Genomic DNA, 19,415 nt, shown 5'->3' with positions numbered 1-19,415 from the left:
AAGTGGCCCACTTTCTCAAAACTTTCCTATGTGGGACAAAGAAAAATGCACTATTTTGTTTGTTTTACAAACAAACAACCAACATAAGCGATGTGGTCTTAAAATATGCTGGAACTAGTATTTTGTCACGGTTCTTTTTCTTGTGCTTTATCATCGAACAAACATAGCCCTGACCTTGGCTAGGAAAAAGAGAATTTTTTTTTATCAGTATCAGAAGGACTCTGTGCTCACTCTTTTTTTAACATATATTGAAGATGTTCGTAATCCTTCTCAATCCGGAGGTGCTCTGCGTCATCCAGGAAAGGGTTATTTCATTGTGAAATCAATATTCAGGGTGGATCTTGATGAAATTGTTCTTTTCTGGGACCCTTCTCAATGTCTGCAAGGAATAAGTATAAACAAAATGGCCTGAAAAGTTTGCATCTATTGCAGGAATATCGGAAAAGGTAGTGGATGGACACTATTACCGACCATTGCTGCAAGCTGCAGTCCAGGGTGATTGGGAATCTGCTAAAAGATTTTTTGAACAAGAAGCTGCTTCAAAGATGGCCAATATAACAAGCAGATTCGAAACAGTGCTTCACATAGCCGCGTTGAATGCACAAGACCAATTTGTTGAGAACATTGTTGAGCTCTTGTCTCCATATCCAAAAGCGCTTGAAATGGTTGATTTTGATGGCCGCACAGCCCTCCACAATGCTGTCCTGTGTGGAAGGATTAGGATGGTCAAGGCATTAGTTAGAAAGAATCCTAATTTGACGCAACTTCCAGATAATAAAGGACGTGTTCCTTTCCATATATCTGCTCTGGAAGCTTCTATGCACAAGGAGATTGCCTGGTTCCTGGCAAAAAATACGACGGACCAAGAGCCGGGTCAGCCCTTCAGCAGTCCCTCTGCGATTGAAGCCATTATAGATCTCACCTTCGCTGGTCATCATGGTCAGATCACCATCACTCTCTATCTCAATTCCATCCGTTTTTTTTCCTTCATTCTAGTCTTAGCTTAATTTCCTGATCAACTTCAATGGTGAATTTGGATAGATATCACCCTTTTTCTAGTTTGGCGATACCCTCACTTAAAAACCATGAAAAGCACACTGTATAAAGACCATTCTATACTGAATGTGTTGGCGTCGATGGAGTCTCACTTTCTCAGTGGAGCCAGGCTCAGTGTTTTGGAAGCATTGATATACAAATGTCAGTACTTTCTGCACTCGCATCATTCATTACTGATTCTCTTCAAGAAGATCACACCTGGCTCATCACATGCTCTTTTTGTATCTGAATTGAAGGTATTCCGGTGGACTTGAACTTCAAATCAACAGATGAAAATTCGGATACGGGTGGGTATTCATTTTTACAGTTGGGCATTATCTAATTTAGGACCTTCCATGATTTTCAAGTTAAGTAAATTTTCTTAAGAGTGATCACCTCCCTACTAGCAAAGGAAACCGTGTCTATATATATATATATATAACCACTTTATGGATAAGCTACATTGTCTAGGAACCAGATATGGTTCAACCAAGGCACAAGTACTGTATAACTTATTTAATGGACAATGAAACGAACGAATTAGACGCCATACAATTACTTCATATCAACTGACCCGACTCTATTTGCAATTTGATTGTAGCGCTTCAATGTCTTACAAGGTCACTTTGGAATGCCGCCAAAATTGTAGGTATGCTTCTATTTGTTGAAGATACTCTCTCTCTCTCCAACTAAAAGTCTGTGGCTTGTTTGTTTTTGACTTCTTTTATAAGTAGGAAAAAGTTCTTAGTTAACTTTTTTGCCATAATTTGAAAAAGGACTTTTAGCAGATCCATTGCCTACGTAGAAAAATTCTTACTCACTGTGGATGAGTGACAGGTGTGTTGGAGTTAATTTTGTAACTAAATTTTTCCACACATCATCCATCTAACGGAAAATGTGTAACTTATTTTTTACACGGGCAATAGACCTAATAAAAATTCTATATAAAATTATTCCAACTCAAACAAAACTATATACTATTCTCTATATCAATATTTGTCTATTTTGAAAGATCTAAGATATTCACTTAATTCTAATTGCCAGTGTTGCAAATTTTTTTTAAAAAAAGTACACCCATGCCAATTTACCCCTAAATTAGTGTCTCAAAAACTCATAAATTGATACACATGTGCCATATTTACCCCTAAACTAGTATACTCGTGCCACAATTACCCCAAATCTTGCACAACCAGTTTTTGATTTTTTATGACACAAAAATTAGTTTTGGTAAATGTGGCATGGGTGTACCAGTTTAGGAGTTTTTTGTAACACAAAAATTAGTTTGGAATAAATGTAGCACGAATTTACCAGTTTGGGGTTTTTGTTGGTATTAGCTTAAAAAAACAAAATCTATTCTTGTACTGAGCATAAATAACAACACAAAGGGCTGAATGGTTAATGTGACTTTTTTTCATTATGAGCCGCTATGCACATTTGAATAATATTATTTAAAATAATTTTACATAGATGCGAATATTACTGTGGTTTACTCTAGCTAGACACATGTAATTAACAAGGTTATTTTCAGAGTCGTCCTAACAGGCTAAGTCTTCTAATTATATTTTCTTAATCACGATTTACATTATAAAGCCTCGTTAGAATTTCATTCTCATTCTAAATAAATTAATATCTGCATGTTTTCTTCATCCCTTCTTTCTACCGGTCGAAAACAACTTAAAGGAAGATCACTTTCTTCACTTACCCTCTCATCACTTCTGCTTTCTTCACATCCTAATATCTTCTTCTTCTTTTTTTCATCCAGACATGATATAAACCTTTTTTTTCTGGAAAATGACATGCATTTGATTTTATACCATTTCTTGGACTTTGCATCGGCAATTACAAAAAACCCACCTTTTGCATTTGAGGACAGAATCCCAAAGCAAAAAAAAAAAAAAGAGATCAAAATATCTTTCATAATGGATAAAAATAGAATGAGATCGTTTTCCCAATCACCCACCAACCCAAGTTCTGAATGTGATAGGGTTTTGTGGGAAAATATGACAATTAGTAAAACTGTTGTTAGATGCTGCCTCTTCGTATTTCATTTTCTTTTTTCTTTTCCATTTAACATTTTGTAGTTCCTATAATCAAGAGGTCTTACGAGGCAAAGCTGAGACATGTAGCAGCCGTCGAGTTGGCAAAACAAGTTTGCATTGCCGTCTCTCATATGAAAACTGCCGAGATCACCCAGTTTATTCAAGAGAACTTGTTGTTTCAAGCTACAGCCAAGGGAATCAGTGAACTCGTGAAGCTATGTATTCAGTTTTACCCGGAGCTTAATTATTGGGATTTTGCCATATAATAAAAGATTGTCGACACATGCTGTGGCATTTCGCCAAGAAAGGACTCTCAGACTCTTTTTAAAGGTAAGCTCAACCAATGAGTTGTCATTAGTTTTTTTTTTTTTTTGATGACCCGGGAACCGCTGTACAGCCGACAGCCGGCGACGTAAACCCGAGGTGACTCTAGCGCAGGACCCACCACCACGGCGCCACACTTAAAAATCCCTAACGACTACGCTGGGATTCGAACTCCCCACCCTTCGTGAGGGGCAGAGAGCGCGAACCAACGCAGCCGCTGCGAGCAGTGGTATGAGTTGTCATTAGTTTTTTTTTTTTTTTTGATAACCCAGAAACCCCCCGCACGGCCGACAGCCAGAGGGGTAAACCTGGGATGACGCTAGCGCAGGACCCACCACCACGGCGCCACACTTAAGAATCCCTAACAATTACGCTAGGGTTCGAACTCCGATCCCTTCGTGGGGGGACAAGAGCGCAAGCCAACGCAGCCGCTGCGGGCGGTGGTAGTTGTCATTAGTTCCAGCGCCTACAAGGCAAGAATCGAGAAACATGATGCTCGTAGCAGCACAGTACGACCCTAATTTCGATGCTCTATCTAATGTCTCTGGGGCGGCTTTTCAGATGCAAAGAGAACTCCAATGGTATAAAGTAAGCCTCCTTCTTTACTATATTTAATAGCAGCACTTAATGAGGTATGCAACTCAATACTCAATGAAATCCACCAAAGAGAAACAAAGTTAAGAAACTTTAATCCAAGAGTTTAGTTCCAAAAATTCACAGAATACTTACCCTCAATGAAGCCTTAGAGGCCTTTGTAGAGACTCAAAAGCCGGAACAAACTTCCTAGTATAGGCAAATCTCAAGACACCAACCTTTTATTTCCCAAAAAGACCAACAACCCCTAGATAAAATCATAAATACTAATATCAACTCTTGACTCAAATGACTCTAGAAACAAAATACAATGCATAGGGGCTCAACAAAGCACAAAGAAATACTAAAAGACTCATTCTCAGACTAGCTCTTAATAATTCTTTCCATATATTCCTCTAGAAGACCCCAAAATGCATACACGTATTGTTTGACTTATTGAAGCATAAATCATCATAGAAGCTCATAAGAAAGTGACCCTTGAAATTCTGCCAGCAAGGATGGACTCAACCACTAAGCAATTTCGCCTTATGTGTTGGATAAGCATCATGATGTTTATTCGTCAGTTTTTTGAAAATTTTCAATCATTTATCCACTTATTGTAACTCATGTTTGTGGCTTTTATGCATAGGCTGTGGAAGGGTGGATTATCCCTGACGTGAGAACCGCCAAACACAAAGGGATAACATTTTGGAATATATTCTTGAAAAATCACAAAACATTGCTTGAGAACGGAGAGAAGTGGGTAAAGGACACAGCAAATTCATGTATGCTTGTCTCAACTTTAATTGCCACAGTATTGTTCGCTGCTACTTTTACTATGCTTGGAGGCAATGACAACGATAATGGAGTCCCCTTGTTGTTAGGAGAGAACTCTTTCCTTGTTGTCACAATTTCGGATGGTTTAGGTTTGTTCTCCTCGGTGACGGCCATATTGCTGTTTCTAGCCATCTTAACTTCGCGGTATGAGCCCCAAGATTTTCTTGACTCGTTGCCTAAGAAGATCATAATGGGCCTTTCTTTTCTCTTTCTCTCCTTGGCTTTCATGCTGGTGGCCTTTGTTGCAACTCTCACAATTGTGCTGGAAAAGAGAGTGGAGTGGATTCTCATTCCCATTACTCTGCTAACTTCTATCCCCGTGTTTTTATTCTTACAACTACAGCTTCCCCTGCTATTCCAAATGGTTAAATCGACTTATGGACCAAGTATCTTTCGTGCCGAGGGCATTTGGAAGTAGGTCATAATTATTGGAGGAGACCACGTGATTGACGAATTTGATTTGAGGGTATAGGTCTCCACTATAGTTGGCTGTAGTGAGGCCAATGCGAGAGTTAATGTGTTTCATCAAAGTGTATGAACTATTACTATGCAAAGTTATGTTTCCCTACCTTGTTACCAAAGATCTATTTGTAGAAGGATTTGATCAATTTAGATTTTCAGCCTATAGATATTTCAAAACAGAATCTACTTATACATAAATAACAATTTTTAAACGTGCAGTATCAAAATATGCTCAATCATGATATATAACTTTCTACAAATTAGTTATCCCATTTGCCATAACTATGTGATATAGGTGTAATTAACTGAGTCCCTACTTAGGCTTCATTTGTTTCGCGAAAAATAAATGATTTGAAAAATATTTTCCTAAAAACGATAACTTGTATCATTTACAAAAATGAGTTAAAGATAAATTCACCATCTATGAAAATATTTAGAAATAAATTGTTGTCGATAATGAAAATTTTTCTCATTGACTAATTATTTCAAACAATACAAGTAATCATTTTTAAAAAAATATTTTTTAAATTATTTATTTTTCGCGAAATAAACGAAACATTGAAAAGAAAAGCTCTAATTAATTAACATAGGTTCAAAACAAGCCCACCATGCATGAGCCTTTACTGAGAGGCCTAGGAGACTGCAATGTCAGAACCCGAATCCGACCCGTGGACATTTAATGAAGGATACAACAATTTAGCCTTAAAATTTGTCAAGTCACACCTCCCCATATGGCTCCCGAAGGCACGCCTGGGCTTCTGTTCAGAAGCACGTGCACGGACGCCTATAAATAGAGAGTCAAACCCCAGCTGAAGCACGTGTCACAGGTCGGTTGTTTGGGATTGGACTCATGCGGCAACTTAGACTTTTTTGAATTGTTGGAGCATCTAAACCAAGCCTTTTCACGATTGCTCACTCGCTTGCCCGGATCGTAAATAGAGAAAATCTAGAGAGGGAAGCTCTAGGAGAGAATTAATTTCTATTGATTCAATTGTTGGATAGATACAAATGAGGGAGAGTGTAACGACCCGGTCCGACGAGAGCGGAGAGTGGTCGCCGGGGCCAGAGGGCCTGGACAAGGAGCGGCTCCTGGCAGGCTTCTAGGATGGCAAGGGGGGCATGTCTCTGTCCCACATCGCTTAGGGGGGAGTCCTGGGATTGCTTATAAGGCTTGGCCCCTAACCCTTGTGTAACGCGTTTCACATGGGCTTGCTTCCGCTGCGCATGATGAGAACAAAGCCTTGAGGGGAAGGGCCAGAGAGCGCCCCAAAGAGGACAATATTGGGCTTGGGGGAAGAAGAGCCAGAGAGCGCCTCTACCCAAGACAACGCGTTTTAAAACCGTGAGGGTCAGTGGGCTCAAAACGGACAATATTACACAAGGAGTGGCGCAGCGGAAGCGTGGTGGGGCCAAGGTCCTTACAGTTAATATAGGTAGATTATGTGACTTGAGCTTGAGCATATGTTTAATGTTGCTAATTGTGCTTAATTTGGCTAATTATGATTGTTTATTGGTTGTTTTAATTAAATTCGTGGGTTAGTCTTGTGGCTGCAATAATCATGTGGTAGTGGCTGAATTGGATGGTTTGGACATTGATCATATGGTCCCATTGATTCTAGATTGGTTAATGTTAATTTTAGGGCTTAATTAACATGATTATGTGCTAATTTTGATGGTACGGTTTAAAGTAAATTAGGATGTGATAAAATTTGATCATATGGCTTATTAGAGATGTGAAGTTGATAGTGTAGCTTTGATTGACCATCGCATGGCTAATTAGTCGATTATATGCCGATTAAATGTTTAATGACGATCGTGTGGTGGATTAGTTGTTTAATGCCGATCGAATGGTTAAAGTGTTTAATCGTATGGTTAATTTATTTAATCATGGCTGAGTAGTTGACTATGGCTTGATCGTGTGGTTGGAATGATGATTTCGTGGCCTAGAACGAAGATCGTATAGTTGAAATTGATATTTGATACGAAAACGAGTGCGATTCATGGCATATTTATTCGTAGTAAATTGCACAACATAAACACTTGCATTGGCTAATTAAGGAAGATTAAAATTGGCAATGCGTGATTGTTTACGTGTATGGCCATAATGAGTTCCGTCTAAGACGAGTTCTAGACGATGCCCGGCGGTAGTTCGGATGCTGTCTGGTACCCGACTTGTCGGGGGGGTTCGATCCCAGACATTGCCAATCGCGGTGGAGGCCGGATCGATGCTCCTAAATGGAATGCCGTCCGGTACCCAACTTGTCGGGGGGATTCGATCCCGGACGTTGCCACGCCCAAAGTAGTGGGGTGATGCCTGGCTATGCCGGAAGACCGGCGGGAGTTCGGTGTGACCTATGGTGAGTCGTTAATAATCTGGACAACTTCGAGTGTTATGTGTATATGGCATGCTTTGCGCTTGATTATGGGATAAAATCGTGAGGCACAGTATGGGACGGGCCGAAGTGATTTCATCTTATAATCGAGACTCGTGTGAATGATTGAGTATGTCTGGAATATTATTATTGCTATTATGCATATTGATAGTAAGCCATGGTTATGATGCAATTCGAGACTTTGCATAGTATGTGGTATCATTGTTCGTTTGATAGGAACTTACCCTATTGGTTAGAATTGTATGATTAGGGTGCCGGAGGTACGTATTGCCCTAGTCGAGGCTTAGGCAGTTTACTTATTGAGATTTTATCTCATTCCCCGTTGTTAAACATTTCAGTCCCTCGACCTTGATTATGACTGAGCCTCCGCTACGTTTCGGGGTACCAACGGAAACTGAGCATTGGGTGACTGAGTACCCATTTGGTGAGGATGGAGCACAGCCAAGATGCTGTGGAGGTTTTTGATAGGGTTAGAGATCCCTATCTTTTTGGAGCCCCTCTTTTGAATAGAGTAGTGAAGCAGATCGACCACCCTATCCCTTTTTGAGTATGCGTGGTTTGAGTTTGTGGCCTTTAGGAAGGCTTGTATATGTTATCGCTGTATGTGATGTTAAGTTTATAAAATGGTTTGTTGGTTGTTTAAATTGTCTCTCTCTATTATCCCGTTTGAATGTTTGTTGAATGGAGTGTTCGTTTGGCTTCCGCGTTTATTCTCTTATTCGATAGTAACGGGTCGGCGACGAATCCTGGGAGTCGCATTCTTAACGACCGCGGCGGGATGCTACGTGCTCGTAGGGTACGGGGCGTGACACAGCCACAGGCTAGGGCCGGCGAGGTCGTCATGGCCCTCACCTAAGCGGCAAGGGTCCAGCCCTCGCTGGAGCCGGCGAGGGTGGCCATCGCCGGTGGCCGGTCGCCGGCGCCAACGACCTAGCCATGGCTAAGGAAGGGGAAGGGGAAGAAAAAAAAGAAAAAAAAAAGAAAGAAATATTAAAAAAAATTAATATATTATTAAAATATTATTAATAAAAAGAAATTTTGTGTATTTACCAAACGCATTTCTGTTCTTTTCTATTCCAAGAATAGAAATTTTGGATAGTTATCAAACGCCTTCAAATGCTTAGAAATTGTTCCTGGGCACGGAATCAAAAAGAATCATTTATGAACAAAACCAGCTTCCGGGAACAGAATGATTGTCAAATGCACCCTTATAGTTGATGATGATACAAAGGCTTTTTGTCAGCCACAGTTTCATTACTAACAAGCACTCAATGACCAATTCATTAAAATTAAGACAGTTTGTTTCATAAAAATAAATAATTTAAAAAATATTTTCCTAAAATGATCGTTTGTATAACTTATAAAAATTAATAAAAATATATTTTCATCTTCCATGAAAAATGTTAAAACATAATTTGTTATTGATAATGAAAAAAATTTCATTAACTAATTGTTTCAAACGGCATAAGTGATCATTTTTAAGAAAATATTTTCCAAATCATTTATTTTTCACGAAACAAAACGAGGCCTAAGTATTAAAATGTCTCCTCTTATCAAATAGTTTTGTCCAAACAATTACCTCGTGAGGACTAATTAGTTTCTGTGTTTACTTAATATGCAAATTGAACTTATAGCTGATTGTCCTACAAAGCAAATTCAACAAGAGCAGAGGGCGAAAAAAAAAAGAGTTTTGTATAGTTAGTTACTTACTTTAAGAGACTACATGAGACTAATCCTTTGAAGACATGATCCTCGAACTAGTCAATTAGCTATAGTCATGCATAAAAAAGAAATCATATAATGTTGTTCTGAGCCAAAAAATAACTTGTCAATAAAAATGGTTGTTACTATGATGACAAAGTCTAAAGACAACATTCAAGAAGAAAATTCACTAAGAGCACATTGTCCAAGATACATGGAATGTTCTTGCCACAAAAACAAGAAAACAATAATATGTATTTTGCCGGAAAAATTAGACAAGTCTTTTTCCCAGCAGTTAAATCAATCAATAAAGTTTCATTGATATACTTTATTCAAGAAAAAAATCCACGCAATGCATCGATATAAACTTGTATTTGTTATCAATTGTAACTTATAAATTATTCGTATTAATTGATGAAAGCGATATATTTAAGTTAAGCCATTTTTATTTTTGTATAATTTTATTATAATTATTACTTGAAATTGTGGAGATAGATAAAAGTTTGTATAGACTTTTTTTTTTATCGAATTGTATAGACTTAATTTGTGGAGAAATAAAACCTCACTAAGGAAACACATTCTCCAAGATATGAAAGTCGAAAGGTCCCCTAGCACTAATTTATGATACAATCCCTATCTTGAAAAAAACACTCATGATCTGTGTTGAGAAACTTTATTTTTTTTGTTTAGCCACCCTCGCAATGAACTGCATCCACTACTTTGTTCCATTCTTCCAATTGTCCTTGGGTATAAATCCAGCCCATGTGGAAACCTATTTTCATTTATCATCCATCATGAGCTCAATAATAAATTTAAGAAAAGCAACATCTTGGAAAGAGCAAAAAAGAAAAAAAGAAAGGAAAAGAAAAGAAAAACAAGTTGTTAAGAGCGGCGCGCATGATAACCATTCTATTTCTCAATTTTTCTATTTTTTCTGTTCCCAAGAACAGGTTTTGAACAGAAATCAATTTGGTAACGCAATTTCATTTTTCTATTTATGGAATAAATTTTTCTTTCAGAATAAGTTTGGAACAAAAATCAGAATTAAAAATTTTCTACTTTTTTATTTTTAGAATATAAATGAGAAATAAAAACTCTTCTCCTTGCTCACCCTTACAACTAGCCGGCAGCCCACCTACCGTCTGCCAGCCGCCTCCTGCCGCCGCCTGACGCCGACCCGCCACCAGCTGACTCCCGCCGTCGACCTCCTCCCGCCACCGTTTGCCGTCCTTCATCGGCCGCCCGCCGTCCACCCGCCGGCCGCTCGGAAGTAAGAAATTTTAATTAAAAACTCATCAAAAGAATAGAAATAGAAAAATATATTTCTGACCAAAAATTGATTTCTAGAGTAGAATGATTATCATTCACGCCCTAAGTATATACAACATTAGATTGGGTCCAACAACAATGGGCGGGCTTATACTTTTACCATAGATTCATCATAAATAGAAACATGAAATCTAAAGCCACAGAGATGTTTCCTGCGGTTTTAAAAATTGGTACTTTTTAAGTAACTCTCTCCCTTAAAAGAACTCGATCAAATTATCAACACATTCACGAAATTACCCGGCCGCCATCTCTGAGATGACAGTGCCTTCAGTGATGAGAACTGAGAAGGCAGCGTCGTCCTCTGCCCATAATACTCCACCATAACTGGTTGCCGAGGCCTGTTTAAGGCTCCGCATCTTGCCATCGGCGCGAGAACCATCCTGCACCACCACAGTGAAAGAGTCGCCACTCAATTAACGATATCGGCATAGCAGGATTGTATAGTTCGCCTCAGTGATGGCTATTACATCACGGATTTATGACAAGTTTGCATTATTTTCATTTACAGCAGTAGCTATTATGTCTCCAAAGTCAAATGTACAAAAAAATAGTAAAGGCTATGGCTTTGCTACAGTGTCACCGAGCAAGACAAATCGAATGTTAAGAAGGCAATTTGCACACAATTGGGATAAATTAATTCGGTATTTGAAAGAAGTTGATTTACAAAATGGCACGATATAGTCTTGTTGGATGCTTGCATGTAGCATAACATACTTGCTTTTTCTTCTTTTTTTTCCGGAAAAGACTACTTTCATTCCTTTAAAATAAAATCGGATCACAAGGCAAATGGGCCTTAAAATGTCAGAGGTCCCATAATACTTAAGGAGGATTAGAGAGCCAATACAAAGAAGGGCCGTAATTTGACGGGCTTTCACGACCCAATCTACAACTTGATTGACCTCTCATACACAGTGGACTACCCGAATATTTTGATATTGGCCCAACAGAGCTTTGCATTCAGAGATAAGACGATGCACATCCCACGGTGGCTTATCGAGATCTATGAGGCAGCTTATCAAAGACAAGCTATTAGATTCCAAAGTGAAGTTTAGTTCAGTCTGTGCACGACACCGAGGCATGTATTATGCCGTATTTCAGTCAATTGCATCACCACTATACCAATATGTTGTGTAGGTACTTATTTACGTGACAGGAACTGCATAGTATCTACTCCATAAAAATACTATTTCATGGTTATCAAAGTTTGCCCAATCTAATATAATGTAACGTATATAACTATAAAAGAGTGCAATTTGGTTTCGCTTTGAATATCTAACTCTAATATCATGTTAGAAAGTCCAATTTAAAAGCTAAAACTAATGAGTGGAGGGAGACTACATATATATAAAAAAAAAACATATAAATCTCATTTTTAAACGATGTGGAATATTTGTCGCAATCTACCCTCGGGGTGCACCACCTAAAGGTTCGGCTAATAGATTATTAAGCCTAGACTTAACTTGGGCTCTCTTAAGCCCTTACCAATTCATGACTTATGATTCAAGTTCTTAACATGCAAATGATTTTCAATTAGGAGTCGCCACTAATCAGTTTACAATGGGTCGATTAGAAACCCTAGTAAAATATTGGGAGAATTACTTTAAACCTACAAATAAGAGATTATGAGTACAGGGACTTGGTTACGTTAGATTACTCTAACGCCCTTTCAGTACCTTTTATTTTCATGAAAATGTTTGAGCAGGCAGCTTTGATTGATTTTATTAATTCCTAACATGTAAAGTGATCATGCGGGTGCGCAAACCACCAAAGTAACATCCAATAATCAAAGCATTAAATAAATTGCTAGAAAAGGGAAGAATTACTTACCTCGAAACAATGTAAGTATATGCAATGTTAGCTAGAAAATCACATCATTAATCCTAATATGATTTCTTGTTAACACACAATGCCACTCAATGTATTTTTTCGGTTTTCTCTTGATTATATGAAAACTAATCTTCAAACTATAACATGCAATTCCTAATTAAATGACCTAAACATGCGGTTTCTAATGACGGGCCAAAATAAGTATGCAACTATTCTCGTATGACAAGCACATGTTTCTTTTTGGTATTTTCCATGAAATTCGGAATTAATTAAATGCCCTAATTCAAACATGCAATCTATCCTCTAAGAAATCCAATTTATTCTAAGATGATGTTTTTGGTATTTTTTGTTAAATTCGAAATAAAAAATTAACCTAAGTGAACTATCAAGATTATAATAATATCTAACTTAAACTAGGAAATAATATATGTTAAATCCTAATATAAATCAGAATATAATTATAATCTCCTAAAATCTACTAAATTTGCAATTTATCCAGAACATCCTAACTTAACAGGGAAATTCTATTTAGCATGATTATAATCTAACATTATCTTTAAAAAAATCTATCTAAACATGCAAGGCTGTCTAACAAAATTTAACCTAATCTATCATGATATATTTTTTGTATTTTCTTTTCTAGGGAAATAAATCAATTAAAAGATAAACCCCATTATTAAATAATATCCATACAATCCGCAAAATTTATCTTATCTGTTTAAATTTGGAAACAGAATAAACCAACGATCATATCCTAGTGGTTATGGATATGGAAACAAAATAAATCAACAATCGTAAAAAAGTGGTTATAAATAACATTAAAGATTTTCCGTGCCGCTAGGTATTGTATCTCGTGGTTAGAGATCAAACTGCCGTCCAGGCATATTATTAAGTTAGGAAAGTTTCCTAACTTGGGGGATATTTGAATATTTTTCGGATGCGGTATATCATTCACGGACTCACTCTACATCACAATATTTCAATTAAGTAAACAAAATGTTCGAAAACCAAATTAAATAATATTCTTACATAATTTGAAATATTGCACGAATGAAGTTTCCGAATTAAATTCGACGGACCACGAACGGGATGGTGGCCGGCGATGGATTACGGTGGTGTTCGGCCAACGATGTCTTGCCAATGGGGGTGTCTCGGTGTGGACGATTCACTGCGGGGAATGGCTCGCGGTTGGACTTGACTGAACACGGCTAAGGATCTGCAAAGCTTCTATGAGATTGCTGGGCTAATGTCACCAAAGGCTCGCCTGGATTGATGCAGGAGCGTTGGTTTGTTCTGGGCACCTTGGAACTCCACCGAGAACCTCTGGAATATCGTCGAACTTGCTGGAAACACGGTCAGGCAATCGTCGGAGAGTGTTTGTCGCTGTGATGAGGCACAGCAACAGCGATTACGCTGCAGCAGGACGGGGCCAAAACGCCAGGCAGTAGCGAAGGACGAGCGTGTGGAAGATCACAGACCACCCTCTGTCGTCTTCTCCCCCTTCGTACTTGAACGTTCTTCAATTGTGTATGTTCTTCGTGTGTCTCAATTGTGAATGAAGCGCCCCTCTTTCTCTTTTTCTCTTTTTTCTCTATTCTCTGTTGTGGCCGTATATTCCATGTGTGACCCCCTCAATTATGAACCTTAATACATCTATTTATAAGAGTTAGGAGGTGTTTGGTTGGGCTTTGTGAAGGAGCTTTGAGCCTCCAAAGCCCTTTGGGGGAATTATGGAGTGTTTGGCAAATTATTTTTGGGACTCTTTGGCTAAATGTTGGCCTTCTCAAGGCTGAAAGCTCAAGGCGGGGTGCCTTGAGCTTTCAGCATTCTCGGAATGCTAATACTCCAATTAATGAAAATATGTTAGTTGCCTTTTTTGCCCTTAAAATTTGTCTAAAAACCCACTTTTGCCCCTCGTGTGTACTGTTCATCTTCTTCTTCGCGAGGGAGGCCGGCGAGGCGACCGGCGCCGGATCGGGCCGGCAAGAGGCCGGCGGCCGTCGCCCGAGGCCGGGTGACCATCGGCGAGGGTCGCGGGACTCGGGTGACCATCGGCGAGGTTCGCGGGACTCGGGCGCCGTCGCCCGGGTCGCGGGACCCGTGCGGCGGTCGCGCGACCCGGGCGACCGCCGCCCGAGTCGCGCAACCCGGGCGACGGCCGCTTGAGGTCGCGCAACCCGGCGCCGGCCGCCCGGGTCTTGCGACTCAGGCGGCCGCTTGGGTCCCGCGACCCTCGGCGAGGGTCACCCGGCCTCAGGCGACGGTCGCCGGCCCCAGATCTGGCCCGCCGGCTGTCGCCCGACCTCAGGCGACGGCCGCCGGCGCCAGATCTGGCTCGCCGGCGGCCAGCCGCTGTCAGCTCCGATGAAGGGTAAGTTAGGTTTTTTCATTCCCAAAGTCCATTTGCAAAAAAAATTCACCAAACACTATATTTTGGCCAAAGTAGCTTTACAAAATATTTTTACCAAACACCATTTGCATTTCCTCAATGGGCTTTCACCCAAAGGTATTTGCATTCTCCCAAGTAGCATTTTCAAAGTTGAACCAAACAGGCCCTTAATCAGGATTATCTTGCAAGAGCCAAGATATATTATTTCCTAATTATGATACTCAACTTAGGCAATTTTCTGATGATTTCCTCTAGTTGAATATTCATAGAATAATATGAATTATCTTCCAAGTATATTATTTAATAATTCGATAATTCAATTATTCCTACTTGCTCTATAATGCAAATTTCGGCCATATATGTATTCAATAGGCTTGGACAAACATTTAATCTTTTGGGCCGAGTCTATTTAATTCAATTAAGCTCAAAACCATTCACTTAAGTCCATTCGTCACCGGTTCAATGCAAATGTAACTATATGAGCATATGCAAATGCTTCTAATATCTATATGCATGTAATTAATATTTTTTTTTCTAGAGATCAGGATCGATCTCTAATTCTTTTATGCGAAAAATAACTAACTGAGTCACCAAAATTTAGTTGTCAACAATATTTCAATAGAGTACATGCGTATACCTTAGGGAGCGAATTTGAAGCTGAAAGTTACTTGGATTGTACCTTCAGGCTTATGATTGTGAATATGTAGCTAGGGAAGTGATCTGTCGGCGAGTTTTGTAATATTTGACCCGTTTCCTACTCGTCTCGATGGTCAAGAAACTTCTTAGGCTGTTTTCAGCGAAAAGAGGAGGGAGGTTCTTGGGTAGGATAGAGAAATCAGTGCTAACGAGTCAGTTTTATGTGTTTGAGAATGATATTCGATCGGTATATGTTCAAATCTCACCCCATCAAGTGTAGATTATTTAATTTGGATCACTCAGTTATGTTTCTGCTCACATCTTATCTAATTGGTGAGATTAATTAGTGGCATTTCATCGACTAAAGAGTAACCTAGGTAGGTAACATGAGCTTCTTCTTCATTAAGAAAAACTGTGGCTTCTATATATTTAATCATACAAGACGATCATTTTTTAGTAATATATGTTCTCGAAATACAGATTTATCAAATATATATCAATTATATGTTTTCTAACACTTTCCAATATTGATTAATTCTAACACTTTCCGCGGGTGTAGGTGGGCTGTGAAAATTAACAAAAAAGTTCTAAACCTAATTTACGGCGGTTAATTCAGTCTTAAACCTTTCAATTTGGCCAATTTAGTCAAACACCTTTTGACGATATGACAATGTAGTCCTTTCGGCCAAATTCAAAAAGGTTTAAGACTGAATTGGCCATTATACAGTAGGTTTAAAAAAAAAATTTACAGTTATCCCTAGGTGGGCCTAACACATGAATTGCATTATGCAAATGTCACTATATCAAACGACTAAGTGGAGGCAAGGATACTTATGCAGAAACAGATTGAATAACATTAAAGGGAGGAAATGACTCGAATTAAATTGTTATTATTAGTGGGTTAAAAAAGAATATCATCTACATGTATTTTTAGTTAAGATTGCATGTGGGTATGTACATACTTGCAGCACACCATGTTGAGGTTATTGTTGAGATTGTCTCACATCAATTGTAGAAGGGCTGGTGGTTGGTTTATAAGTGTGAGGGAAAATCTCATCCTTTAAGCTAGTTTTTGGGGTGAGAAGGCCCAAGACCACACAACATTGGTATCATAAACTGGGTTGCCAACAAGTTTGAACCCAATAGTCACAAGGAAGAATTACAGGTTGTTGCGGCTTCGACTCAGGCCTGATGTGTGAGGGGGAGATTGTTGAGGTTATTGTTGAGGTTGTACTACATCAATTGTGGAAAGAGCTAGTGGTTGGTTTATAAGTACGAGGGAAAGTCTCTTCCTTTGAGTTAGCTTTTGAGATGAGAGAGGCCCAAGACCACACAAGTCACCAATCAGATGCCTACTGGGAGAAAGTTTTCTCCAATCAAATATAGAGGAAAACACAATTCGAAACAAATTAATGAATCATGATGTAGCATTTTGTATGAAGTTAGAATTCTCACTCTAGATGTTTACACAATATGCAATTTCAAAAGAAGTGTAAATAAATGCCCTTAAATCATTCACAAACTATCACCAATTCAAGCATCTATCAAGCACATCAAACACTTTTACCCCTCATTTAAACACTTAGCACAGATCTACTTCTCTCAAGAACATACTTTTGTCATCTGAGAGTCATTGTCACTATTTTCTTTTTTAAGAAAAGGATATTCTGTGTATCCAACAGCAGGGGTCATGAGTATAAAAGGTCTCTCGAACGTACTCATTTAATGGTGCATGCATCTTGAACCTAGTTACTAAATCAGAAATGAAAATTCGACTGTACGATATCAAATCTGTATCACCGCCGATCACGGCTTTCATTCCTAGCTCTCGATTGAACCCTCCAGCTGACATGAATGTACCTTGATAAGCTCTTCTTATAGTCCACATGAACTTGGCTTCTTCATTTTCTATACCAATTTGTTCGGTAGATGGCATGAATCACGATTGAGTTACATGGAGATAAGCGAGTCTTGATCCCATATCGGCTTGGAAATATATGAACGCGTACAACACCAGAGAAAGGATTGTAGATTGTTATAGAAGAAGGAAATTTAATTATTCACCAGACTCTACGTAATTGATTCCATAATGTACAAATCATGTACCCAATTTTCACGGACATAAGGTATATGCAATGAACAAGTTGTCTTATTTCTTCGATCCTCCTTATTGCTTAACTTGTACAATGTAATCCCATAAAAAACAATTCACACAAAGTTCCTAGGAGTACGAACAAACCAGTAGTATTTTCATTTACTAGTGTGACACTTCCCATTTTCCTGGTCCAGAAAAAGGTAATCTATGTAACCAACAACTGGATCTTGAGTATAAAATGTCTCTCTGTTGTAACCATTCAATGGTGCATCAACCTTGAATCGGCAGACCAAATCGGGGTTAGAGATGAAGAGCCGACCATATGATATCAAGTCTGCATCTCCATCAGCCAAAGCCTTCATCCCGAGCTCTCGCGTGAAACCACCACTCGACATGAACATACCTTGATATGCTCTCCTCCAAGTTCTCATCAATCGAGCTTCTTCGTCCTCCTCTTCTTCGCCGTAATTTTTCGTGCCATGTGCCATGAATCGAGGTTGAGTCACATGGAGATAGGCAAGTTTGGAGCCTATCTCGTTCTGAAACTTGTTCAGTCTCTCGATGACCGCTAGGCCTAGATTGAGTGGATCGGAATCCATGGCATCCATGTGGTCAATTGCTGGCGAGATTCTAACTCCCATTCGATCCGTGCCAACTTCTCTTGCCACCACTTTGACGATCTCCATCAAGAATCTGCATCTATTCTCGATTGATTCGCCAAATTCGTCTGTTCTATCATTGATCGAGTCCTTTAGGAATTGATCAATGAGGTAGCCATGTGCTCCATGGACCTCAACACCATCGAAACCTAAACTTGAAATTGATTTAATTATTAATACTTATGTGCAACAAAGTAAATAAAACTGATTTTAGCATGGATCATGATATGTTTATGGTTCCTGGACTAACCTGCCCGAATGGCATTTTTAGCTGCTTGGCGATATTGCTCAATAACCTGCCATACCTCATGTGTTTGGAGGGCTTTTGGTTTGTGAGGAACCTCGAGAGTATTGTCGGGCATGATGATTCTCCATTTATCGGAGATAGATTGATTTGTCGACGAAATCGGCGCGCCTCCACCAGGTTGATAAACTAATACAATCACCATGATATTTCAATATTGTCAGAAACAAGTATAGAAGGTGAAACTTAACAAGTTAACATTGCCTAATTAGGAAAACAGTAAAACTGCAAAAAAAAATTTGTTACCACGATTGGTGGCACGACCAACGTGCCAAAGTTGACAGAAAATGATGCTGCCTTTGGAATGAACAGCATCCACCACATTCTTCCATGCTTCGACTTGCTCTTCAGTGTAAATCCCAGGAGTACCTGGAAACCTGGTTTAACAACATTATATTTCTCAAAGTTAATGATCCTCCTATGATCCAGAACGAAGTTCATATTACTCGGTGGCAAGCAATCAATAGGGTTTAAATAGTTTGCCGTGCTCAGATGTACAATGGTACGTGCGCAATTTTAATTCCTTTCTGCGCTATATATAGAAGACAGCTTGATCTTGGGACAAGAGGACATACCCGGCGGCCGTGTCGGAGATGAGGGTGCCTTCAGTGATGAGAAAACCACCCTTGGTCGATCTTTGCGCATAGTACTCTACATGTGCCGGCAACGGAATCTCATTGATCGCTCTGCATCTTGTCATAGGCGCTAGCACTACCCTGTGAGAGAGATTGAACTTGCCCATCTGGCATGGAGTGAAGAGGTTCACGGCCATTTTGTGCGTAGCTTTATATTCTTTGAGAATGAACAACAAA

The 19,415-nt window shown here is 39.1% G+C and overlaps 1 protein-coding gene and 1 pseudogene across 1 annotated transcript; one reads left to right on the top strand and one right to left on the bottom strand.

Moving 5' to 3' along the window:
- The first annotated feature begins 545 nt into the window (after window positions 1–545).
- On the top strand, window positions 546–5,226 carry LOC115693621 (uncharacterized; annotated as a pseudogene).
- Window positions 5,227–17,779: 12,553 nt separating this feature from the next.
- On the bottom strand, window positions 17,780–19,415 carry LOC115693626 (12-oxophytodienoate reductase 3-like). The gene is made up of 4 exons (XM_030620646.2): window positions 19,179–19,415; window positions 18,850–18,980; window positions 18,550–18,732; window positions 17,780–18,448 (listed from the first exon to the last, which is right to left on the bottom strand). Exons 1-4 carry the CDS (start codon window positions 19,373–19,375, stop codon window positions 17,796–17,798), a joined length of 1,164 nt encoding a protein of 387 aa, XP_030476506.2. The 5' UTR covers window positions 19,376–19,415; the 3' UTR covers window positions 17,780–17,795.

The sequence above is a fragment of the Syzygium oleosum genome, unplaced genomic scaffold (assembly GCF_021117445.2).
Source record: "Syzygium oleosum isolate NSW1041296 unplaced genomic scaffold, Sole_v2.1 Sole_v2.04, whole genome shotgun sequence".
In the NCBI taxonomy this organism is placed as follows: domain Eukaryota; kingdom Viridiplantae; phylum Streptophyta; class Magnoliopsida; order Myrtales; family Myrtaceae; genus Syzygium; species Syzygium oleosum.
The sequence above is the reverse complement of the archived record's forward strand: the minus strand, read 5'-3'. Positions and strand labels throughout refer to the sequence as shown.